This window comes from Bombus vancouverensis, unplaced genomic scaffold (assembly GCF_051014615.1).
Source record: "Bombus vancouverensis nearcticus unplaced genomic scaffold, iyBomVanc1_principal scaffold0042, whole genome shotgun sequence".
Taxonomy (NCBI): Eukaryota; Metazoa; Arthropoda; class Insecta; order Hymenoptera; family Apidae; genus Bombus; species Bombus vancouverensis.
Genome location: NW_027468933.1, coordinates 199,772 through 210,936, shown reverse-complemented (window position 1 = coordinate 210,936; position 11,165 = coordinate 199,772). Strand labels below are relative to the sequence as shown.

At 35.1% G+C, this 11,165-nt stretch overlaps 1 protein-coding gene and 1 long non-coding RNA gene across 4 annotated transcripts; one reads left to right on the top strand and one right to left on the bottom strand.

Annotated features, from left to right (window-relative positions):
* Positions 1-758: 758 nt before the first annotated feature.
* Positions 759-8,411, bottom strand: LOC117165434 (omega-amidase NIT2-A-like). Of its 2 annotated transcripts, XM_033348828.2 has the most exons (5): positions 8,289-8,411; positions 3,419-3,603; positions 2,849-3,017; positions 2,341-2,574; positions 768-1,457 (listed from the first exon to the last, which is right to left on the bottom strand). In XM_033348828.2, the coding sequence occupies exons 2-4, from the start codon at positions 3,500-3,502 to the stop codon at positions 2,441-2,443; spliced, it is 387 nt and encodes a 128-aa protein (XP_033204719.2). In that variant the 5' UTR covers positions 3,503-3,603; positions 8,289-8,411; the 3' UTR covers positions 768-1,457; positions 2,341-2,440. The 2 variants fall into 2 exon arrangements, with proteins under 2 accessions (XP_076483207.1, XP_033204719.2); XM_076627092.1 differs by lacking the exon at positions 8,289-8,411 and having other exon boundaries at positions 759-2,189; positions 3,419-3,697.
* A 41-nt stretch (positions 8,412-8,452) lies between these two features.
* On the top strand, positions 8,453-10,861 carry LOC143304601 (uncharacterized). 2 transcript variants are annotated; one of them, XR_013061281.1, is made up of 5 exons: positions 8,453-9,343; positions 9,420-9,698; positions 9,774-10,042; positions 10,126-10,222; positions 10,385-10,861. It is a non-coding gene; the product is annotated as an uncharacterized LOC143304601 (long non-coding RNA). The 2 variants fall into 2 exon arrangements; XR_013061280.1 differs by having other exon boundaries at positions 8,457-9,035; positions 9,248-9,343; positions 9,774-10,222.
* The last annotated feature ends 304 nt before the right edge of the window (positions 10,862-11,165 follow it).

Here is an 11,165-nt window from a genome sequence, read left to right as displayed (position 1 = left end):
CGAGATTTGACTGTACTTAAAACTTTATTTAAAATAATAAATTAAAGTACAGCCTATAATCGCTGAGTCGTTGATACAAAGTATAAATCGCAAAATAAAATTGCGGATGAAAACTCGATAAATGATTGTCACGTAACTCGGTAAATCGCTCGTTGATAGTCGTAGATACTCGAACATACTGTACTCTTTCGGTTGCGTCGGTTTATTTATACTGGTCGGGGTGTAGTCAGATGATTCAAATTCGTCTCTGTTCGCCGTAGCGGCGACATTGTTTTGCCCGGTGTATATTTGTTCTTACATTACTTGTATCCTTACGATCATGATACTCCGAGGCAAAACAACACCACGATTTGAATTGTCCTCTGACTCATGTGCCGCTATATCACCCCCTCCCATAAAGCAGTGATAACGTTTTTAATGTGATATGTTCATCACGGGTTTACATCGACCGTCGCTGTTTTTAATATTTTCGTAGTATACCCCGCGTCCGATAATTAACGATGCATAACCGAAACTTACCTGTAGTCAATCGGGAAGACGGACTCTTCGAGGAGACCGCGTAACGAACCTATTGCTAATGTTTTCGTTCGTGTGTTCTACCGGAATAAGCGCGTTAAGGATTTCGGTCGATTCCTCTTCGAGGTCCTCCGGTACTACAAAGGCTGGCTTTAGCCTGTCTACGGAAAATCGTTACGTCGCGATTGTTGACTTCGATTGTGTACTTCTTTTCGCCTCTTTGCGTTACTTCAAACGGCCCGTTCTTAAGGCGGCCGTAAAGGGATTGTAATCGGAACAAGTCTTCAAAATACGTACGGCGAAGGATCCAAATCGCCGAAAGCGAATATCTTTCTTCCGCCAGGTCGTGTAATGTGCTGTGGTCTGACCTTCCCCATCCGTTTTTTAAGCAGGTTCGCGAATTCCGGATTGGCTCGCTGATTGGTTTGCAAAAAGAACTCCGGCGGCAATCGCATGCCGGTGCCGTGGATGATATCAGCTGCCGTTGCGTCTAGGTCCTCCTTTATCGCGGTTCGAATATGCCTAATAGTACGATCGGCACAATTTCGACCGATTTGCACGTGATGTGCCACTTGATCGCCGCTTTATGTTGTCTATGTAAGCGCTCTACCATCCCACAAGAGGCGGGATGATAGGACGACGTGCGTAAGTACGTGATGCCGAGCACACGGCATAGCTCTTCATCAAACACGATTCGAATTGTCGTCCTTGATCAGTCGTTATTTTCAAGGGGCCGCCGTAACGAGAAATCCAAGTCGAAAGGAGGGCCGAGGCCACGGTTGGGGCTTCCATATCGGCAATGGGAACGGCTTCAGGACGTTGGCTGTGTACAAGAACTTTGTTGGATAGATTGTATCGTTGGACGAAAATTTTATTGTTGAAAGTTAAGAAAGTTGGAAAGAAAACCCACGCTGTCTCGAAGATGTCTTGTTTTTCAGATGCTGTAAATTGACAAATAACTAGATATTAGTATTGACATTATTTGATGTCATATCTGACCTTAAAGTATAAATAAAATCAATCTAGGAATTAATGAAATTTCAAACATTTTTTCTAAGAAAATAGAAGTTTTGTTCCTCCTAATGAGTATCACATGATGCAATAGAAAAATAATTTGACATTGAAAATCGTGTCAAGATCAATTTCGAAGCTATAAAATCGTCTTAAAGAAACGCCGTGATAAAAAATTTTTTGACACCTTGTACAAAGGTGTATATCAACGTAAGTGTACCTGTATGTCTATATTCGAGATTATTTATCTATTCAAGATAGCAAAGTAAAAATACCATATAGAGGATTTAATTAATGTGTGGATCAACGTATGTATCACTATATGTAACAATAATATTGACTGTATATGCACGCGTGTAATAGAAGATTTTCGGTTTACAATGTTTATGACACTGATATAAAAATACCATATAGAGGATTTAATTAACGTGTATATCTACGAATATATCTGTAATATCGTGATATAATATATTTACAAGAAATGGATGATAAGAAATTAGTAATAATTCACAAAAAAAGGATATTGTAGTAGAAATATTATAAAAAAACATTTTCTGTTTTAGTGTAGAGTTACTTCTTCTTACAGACAGTGTCGTACAAATCTGTACGTCTCTGAGAAAATGTAGGTATCTGAGCCCTTACTTCCTCAACAACTTTTAGATCTGATAGAAAAAAGAAACATACGAAGTAATAAGTAATGCTTACTAATAAATTCAACAAATACAGAGGAAGATGGCTAAATCGATAAATTAACGAGACTAAAAATTAATTACATCATGGATCTCTCGCTTTTAATTTTAAGCTGTAAATTACCGATATCGGTGACTGCCATATTCTCTTGAGTTTCCAAATCGTAAAGAATCTTTCCCCAGGGATTGGTCAACTGTGTATGTCCCCATGCGACGTAACTTGCTTAAGGAACACGAGCCGGTGATATGCAGGCAACGTATAATTGATTATCATTCGCTCTGAAACGCTGAAGTAATGACCAGTGCAGTGGTCCAATGGTCATATTGAATGCCGCTGGATATATCAGCATTTGGCAACCTAACCCAGAGAAGCAGGAAATATGAAGCCACCGAATACCAATTAACTTCGTAGTTGCACGGTTCACATTCCATCATTTCTGAATATGCGAGGACAGTCCTCTTATTGTGCTTTTAATTCTTTTATTTGTTTCATTTTCAGCAAATATACTGGTTTTTTAAATTAAGCTTCTTTTTATACAGAGTTACAGATTATATTAATTTTATATAGAATATATTTAAGAAAGATATTTAATTTTTTGCTAGTTAAGTATTGATCGATTAAGTTACTGTACCTTTGTTCCGATAAATGCGTGCCATTTCCTCGAATCTAATATCATAGCAAATGCCAATACCTATTTTGCAGCCCTTCACATCGAACGTCGTTAGGGAGTTACCAGGACTGAGTGAATCACTCTCTCGAAAAGTAATCTTATTAGGAATGTCGATGTCGAATAGCTGTACCTAATAACATAAAAATGTAGTCGCTAATTCTATTGCTGCAACTTTTGTAATTTAATATCAAAGTTACCAACTCCTAAACTTTAATTACTTTTTATTTAATAACTGACAGCGTTTTTATCACTTTCTTTTATTAAAAAATCTTATCATTTAATAATGTTTAAAAAGGAGAAAAAATAAGTATAATAATATTTTAAGTATGTGAAAAATTTATACAACAACAAACACATTACAACAAAAATGGGCGTTTCCCGTATCATAACGTATTTTATAAACCGTAAATTATAGAATTGGTTATAGTATACGTATGTACATATGTATATTCCTAAATTATTCCTAGATAGAGTCACTTTCTTCACCCCAATATTTTCAAATTCAAAGCCATAAAGGAATATATTACTTACCTTTCGGTGTTTTGCTATCAAAGTTCCATCGGGACCCCAAATAGTACAGGTATTGTACAATTTATCGCCCTCTATTTCAGGCATCGTACCACCAACTACATAGATGTTATTTTCTTTAGCTGCGTTCGATGAAGCAACGCTCGTTTCATCATCAGGAATACTCTCGGCGTATTTTGGAAAGTACTCTGCATTGCAATATTTCAATTAATGAAAAATAACTGTCTTTTGTTCCAACCATAAATTAAATTGAAGTGTTTGTCAGTTTTTTATTTTTTAAATTATTAAAATAACTAAGTTTTATATTTCGACTTAATTAAATATGCAATTACTTAGCTAATAGTATATATAATAAATTGCTTCTACAGGTTCAAAATGAAAAATGAATATTTAGAAATATTTAATTACGACAATGCTATTTGTGTTAGCATCAGTGGCTTGTTACTCAACGAATTTGCTAGTACTTTTTGAAACATAAAGTTAGTTTTCAATTAACACTTATACTAGAGGCGGAATTATAAATGCAAAATAATTGATAATACTAATTTATAAGTACCTAATTATTAGTATCTTCACAAATATATTTATACAAAAATCACGATAATCATGAAAATGGGGAAATCCTATATTCTCGAATCAATTCACAATTTATTTTGTATATTAATTAGATTCCGCGCTCATCAGTACGTACTCACTGGCGACATCGAGAAAATGTATCGGCAATTCCTCGTACGACCAGAGGATCGGAAATATCAAAGGATATTATGGCGCAGCGCGAGTGGAGAAACAGAAACATATGAGCTTAACACCGTAATACTCTTATCATAGAAATAGAAGCAGTCCTCAATTCCCGCCCGCTAACTCCTATCTCCACCGATCCAAATGATCTCCTAGCCCTCACTCCCGGACATTTCCTCATTGGCGATTCATTAATGTGCTTACGTGATCGAGATTTCAGAGACATTCCATCGAACCGACTCTCCAAATGGCAGCATATCCAACAGCTTAAACAACATTTTTGGAACCGCTGGCATAAGGAGTATTTGAACGAGCTAACCAACCGCAATAAATGGAGCAAGGGTGGACACAGCATCCAAAAGGGCACAATCGTCATCCTCAGAGAGGACAACGTTCCCTCCATGCATTGGCCTCTGGGCCGAGTTATCAAGGTTCATCCAGGCGCCGATGGTGTCATCCGGACAGCTACAGTTCAGACGGCAAAGAGCATTTTGGATCGGGGCGTCAAAAGGCTTGTCCCACTGCCAATTCAACCCGATCTCGAGAAACCCGAACAACTAGCCACCGAGACGAAATAAGATGGGAACTTCAACCACACCTCCCTAGTTTGATCGGTACCCTCTCAACGGGGTTAGGTTGAGAATGTTACGCCATGCGGCTTACCATAGGTCATATTCTTAACTATCGATCGCGGCACTATAATGTCGCAGACGGATCGTCGCGTCTGCCCGGCAAACAAACATTGTAGTGGCAAGCGCATGGTTCATTAAGCAGGGCGACTTCCAGAAACGTCGACTCGTGGCCCGTATTTTACCTCGCAGTAAAAGAATGTGGCGTGATCCGAACGTAGTGGGGGTCGCCTTCCAGAAAAAACGAAAAAAATCGAAAGGCGTAAAGAACTTTTCGAGAAGTCGAACCGTCAACACATGTGGTATGTCGCGCATTACTTATCAACCAAAACGCAGTTACATTTTTTTTGTTCCATTTATATCTTTCTAGTTAATAAGTTGTTGAAATAAACATTAATTTATTTGTGTTAATTCTGTGGAATTTCATTGAACTACCCTTATTATCATAATCGAAATAAGGGGATCGATCAGTTCGTGGCGTCGATTATTTAATCGTAACGGGAACTTACAACTCTCGTTGACGTGCTATCTCGCGATCGCGTCTCTCCGCGAACGGTCGAAACAAAATGATTCGCTAAAAACTGTCCTGAATTCCTAAGAATTTATTTACCGCAAAACTGACAAAGTGTTTATTTAAAAAATGAGGTTGAAGGTAGTCCTTTTCTTTCATTTCATTCATTTTCATTTTCTTTCTTAAGTATGGCTAACACAATATCTAATCAATTAAAATTTTATATTTTCACGTGAAAAGTTTCTTTAGATAATTATTATCAACATGATGACTAACTCTTACGGATTAATACGTGTCTGTAGGGCAATCCGGTGGACTTGATCGGCTTTTTACTTCGAAAGTTGAGTAATCGGTGTCGCTTTCTTACGCATCTTTGAACTGTATAAATGTTTTAAAATTGTTTGATCCAGAATGTACCACACCGGACAATCAAGAAGGCAGGTGCCTTGACTACAGAAAATGTAAACCTCTGCAAGAAATATGGCAGATACAGTACCGTACAGCCACCGATTTTTATAGACGATCAGTGTGCAGATACCAGGGCAATGTTACGATCGTTTGCTGTCCGGACGATCCAAACAAAGAGATGAGAGGAATTTTAATAAAAACTGTGTATAAGTATAAGGCTTGGCGACCACCATACTGTGGTTTTAGCAACGTCTCTCATACCAGGCTGGTCGATGGTAAACCAGCTGAACGTGGTACGTTTTATGTCTTTCTTTCCGATTAATAATAAGCCATTTACTGCAAAGAATGAACTTTAAAGGCATTAAACAGCACATCAATGTACATTTCAATTAGACTAAATAATAATGCTATGATTTCATCGGTAGTAACTTTACTTATTAACTTGAATTATTTCTTTCTTTTACTTCATGTTAGGAAGAGTATCTTTTTGCTTGAAATAAAAAATTGATATAGGAGTAATAATATGGATAGAGATCAAAAACTGTTAGGGCAGAAAAAAACACGTTTGAACTTTATAGTTCAGTATAGTTCAAATAGAAATTATATAGAATTATTTAATAATTTGTATTCCACTGGAATAAAAATTTAATTTCTGTCTTTATCAAATCTCTATTTCAGAGTATTTGTACGTATGTACTTATCGTCTGCTGTATGATCGAATATCGAATAGGTAATAATCGTTGTTACTCGTTACGTGAGAAAAAATTATGTATATTCACAACTATGACTATTGCATTTTAGGCGCTTGGCCATGGATCGCTGCATTAGGTTTTCGTAATCCCCGAAACCCAGACAAACCACTATGGAAGTGCGGAGGTTCCCTGATATCGGCTAGGCATGTTTTGACTGCAGCACATTGTGCACATATGGATGGAATAGAAAACATACACAATCATAATATTGCCATTCTTAGATTGGTGGAGGAGGTGCCATTTTCGAGTAAGTCCTCAAATATATATATATATATATATATGTATATATATATATATGCTATTGAGTATTACTGAAGTATCATATCTTGAAATTTCTTACTGTACACATATATTGTGTCATAAAGCGTGTACGATTCTTTCTCATACTTTTGGTCATTCGTTTCCTGCATTTTCATTTATTTTTTTATTTTTCAGGGTACGTATATCCCATTTGTACGAAAGAGCCCCTACGAAAGAGCAACTTCGTCGGCTATAACCCCCTTGTTGCTGGATGGGGAGCGTTAAGATATAGTAAGTGATATCAATTTTATAATAAAATTAAACAGTTCCAGTCTTAAATATCTTTCTTATTTTCTTCGTAGGACGACCACGACATAATGCATTAATGGTAGTACAAATGCCAGTGATTAAGAAGGCCGAATGCAAAATAGCTTATTCCAAATTTCCTAATGCACCTGATATCACTGAGGGTATAATATGCGCCGAACATGCTCAGGGTAGAGAGGATTCTTGTACGGTAATTAAGTTACAGAGTTACTACAAACTATACGGTATCTGAAGACACGTCAATTCGAATTAACATCAAATCGACGTCTTAAACATTAGAAATAATAGATAAACACAATTCAATAATTTTGCCTACTTCTCACACCTCATTATGGTATTTAATCTAATTTCCTTCTAATCTTAGTTTTGCTCAAAATACATATAACATGTACATTATAAATTGGAGTATTTCAATACACAAATCAATAGAAGATTATTACTGTATATAAGTATAATTTCAATACAATTCGATCGATATATTTCAGTATCTTTGATTAAAAATTTAACGATCCTTTCAGGCTGACCGCGGCGGACCACTGCTGATACAACATGAATTAACCTCGTATTTAATAGGTATTGTGTCTTACGCTTATAAATGCGGCACAGCTGGCTATCCCAGCGTTTACACTAGGGTCACATCGTACCTTGACTTCATTCTCCAAGCGATGCAATAATATGATATTACTGTTCCATAAATATCATTGTGTAAAAAACGTAAAGTTGGATTTTCTTATTCTGGAGATAAGAAACAGCTCAAATTTACATTGTTTTGTACGTTACAAATTATAGGCTTAAAATGTACGAAATGTAACTTTGAAACGACACTAATTTTCTACGCACGATAAACCTTCACGACTTAGGTATGTAAAGATGATAAACGTATATTAATTCTATTAATTTGGTAATAATAAACCAACTTTCTGAGAAGTTCTGTAAATTTCGTTTCTGTTGTATCAAGAGAATAATGGAATATTCCACTTAGATCGTATACTTCTTGTATGTACATACAAAATTTTCCGGCTAATCTAAAACACTTCATAAGATAGAGTGCCTCTGGAGATTCAGACACAGAGAGTGCATAAAATACAAGATAAGTCTCGTATCTTTCAAAATTATTTTTTATTCGCTAAAAACGTCCTGTGTACTCATGCAATCACATGCAACCTCGAAACTTCACTTATTTTTTATCACTTTCCAATTCAATACACTGTTTCTGCATTTTTGACTATATGTAAGAGAAATTTCCATTCAGCCAAAGGTGTACTTACAGATTATAGATTCCTATACGACTCTCGGTAAAAATTTATCCGCACTCCAGATAGTTAAAACTTCTGTCGACCGTATTGATCCATCTGCACTCTTCGTATGACGTCAATATCTGTTCAGTGCTGCTGCGTAGGTTTCATTGTGTTACGTCAATTCGTTTGTGACCGTTGCGCGAGTAATGGCGCTTTGCAATGGCGATTTGCAGGAAAACAGTGCAGGATGCTGTGATTCGTTTCTTGTGGTCGGAGGTTATGTTGGATGCCTATATTTATCAAAGATTTAATGCACATTATGGAGAAAGTGTTTTGTCACGAAGTGTGTTTGAATGGGCACAAAAGTTCAAAGAAGATCGCACAAGTGTTATGAAAAAACAGCTGGACGCCCGTCCACATCCACGATGACAACATTGAACGTGCTCATGAACTTATGCTCTATGGAATAGACGAGTGACACTGGATAATGTGGCAAATCATTTGCAAATCAGCCACGGCTCTGCTTATGCAATAGTGCACGACAGATTTGGGTTTTAAAAAGTTTGTGCGAGATGGATGCCGAGAAAGCTGATGAAAAGGTAAAGACGACGATGCATTCGTGGTTCGCAGCTCAGCCCAAAACATTTTTTAACGAGAAAATACGAAGGTCCTTCAGCAAATGGATAAAGTGTATACAGAAATTGAGTGATTATGTCAAAAAATGATGTATGTCTTTTTTGACAATTGCTTAAAATAAATTCTACACCGACAGAGCGGGTAACTTTTTACTCACCCTCGTAAGACACTTAAATTTCCAATCTATTATGATGAATAAAAGAGCTTATACTATTAAATCTAATTGTATTTTGTTGCATGAGAGTACACGTGTATGTGATGTACATTACCTCTATATCCCCTTGAACGTTTCAATATTGCGCATATATACTATATTTTGTACAGATTCTATAAAATTTTGTATGTTTGTTTAGGCTGTTAATCTAGAGGCTGGAGTACAAAGAAGTGGCACAATGATGTGGGCTGATGACATTTATAATTATCAAGGAATCACCCCTACATTCGCTCAGGTATATATCGTTGACTATAATGTATTTAACATATATGATTGTTAGAATATTAATAATTAATTTTTAATTCTATCAGAATTTTAATGAAACTGTCCCTTGGGAAGGAAGAACTGATACCTTGATATCACGGTTTGTACATTCTATATATACGACAAATTTTAGAACATTATATAACGAAGAACCAGATCGTCGTGGCCATGTGATGTGAATAAAAGGACTTGAATTTGATGATATTTTTATAATGTTAGATAACATAACTAAGTATCTTCACAGTAAGATAGGATGACATGGTTTACATGATCTTAATGTTGTTCACTTGAGTGATGATATTATAAGGAAAAGTGTAATATCACAGGTAGGATGATTCATAATTTAGAACTACTAACTCATGTATGTATTAAAAATTAAAGAAATATATTAAATTTTATAGGGTATTTATGTTTAGTAACCAGTAATTCAGAGATTGGTATTCATGGTTACTATAACGAGGCTGTAGAAACGCACCCTTTCTTCTTTGCAAATGGTCCTGTATTTATGTCTAAGCCGAAACTGGAACCTCTGAATAATTTAGATTTATTCTTGTTATTTTCTAAAATACTTATCTACAGTATACCATAAGGAATGATACCGTATCGCACCTAATCAAGTGCCTTAAGAAACATCAACAGGATATCACAGTAATCCCTTATCGACTGATATGTAAGTAAAAGTTATGTGTCATTGTTATACACAGTTATGTGTTAGTGTTATACACAGTTATTTATCATTTTCTATTAATTCAGTTGTAGCCACTACAATATCTATGACACTGGTAGTAATTATGAGAACAATAATGATGTTCTATAAGAGGAAATGATGATTAGGAACAAAAACTTACAGGTAAGTCAATGTATATGTTATTTGCCATTTGAAAAGAAAGTTACTAACTTAGAATTTTTTGATAAATAATAATTGTGCAAAATATATTGGATTTCAAATTTATCAAAAATTGAAATTTAAGAAGCATTGTAATAATATAACATTAATATTTTGATTTTTCAGGAGATATCATGCGGTGGATGGATAATATGTAAAAAATATTAAGCAGTATATGAATTTTCATATTGCGTAGAGATAACAAAATGAATTTTAAAAAATGTCGACATGGTAATAAGAAATAGCATCATGACAAAGAATATATAACGACAGTTTCATTTTTTATAAATAAAAATTTGTTGTTCCAGATTTTGAAATATAGTGAAACGTTTAATTAGTATCTTAATATCTTCAAATAATTATTATTTTAGAATCAATTGTAATTGTATCATACGTACTTTTGAATTCGTGCAAGAACATATGTAATTTTGAAGTAGTTATTATTAGGAAATTGTTAGACGCGAACAGTATGCGAAATGTTAGTATGCAGTGTAATAATTATCAATCAAAACACAAGAATTAAATTCTTGAGGAAAAAATTTCCGGAATTTCTTATTTACACGATTATAAAGAAATCCATAATAAAAAGGAGCTGCTTTCTAATACTTCTCTTCCTTGTAATGCCTACGTTAATAATAACGAGGTTCGACTTTTTGTTTTTAGAGGGATACTGGAAAATTTGAAAGTACAGTACCATTGGGAAGAAAATCACGATATTGAAAACGATATTTGCAAGTAAATTTCCAAAAAATCTGTTTTCAAATTTTCGCTTTCTATTTCACATTAAAAGAAAGGGAGGGCTACCTTCTTTTTCTGCAAGACAAAACAAACATTCTGAATCTCGTATCAATGAATGATGTCAATAAGTTATTTTTCTTTTCAGATTGAACAATATTCCAGATTTATT

What these genes read in the sequence shown, in the direction of transcription:
- LOC117165434 (XM_033348828.2), bottom strand. Translation starts at nt 3,502, where the DNA reads ATGCCTGAAATAGAGGGCGATAAATTGTACAATACCTGTACTATTTGG. An exon ending in TGATAGCAAAACACCGAAAG is followed by an intron (nt 3,018 to 3,418) that starts GTAAGTAATATA and finishes TTATGTTATTAG; the next exon opens with GTACAGCTATTCGACATCGA. An exon ending in ACGCATTTATCGGAACAAAG is followed by an intron (nt 2,575 to 2,848) that starts GTACAGTAACTT and finishes TCTCTGGGTTAG; the next exon opens with GTTGCCAAATGCTGATATAT.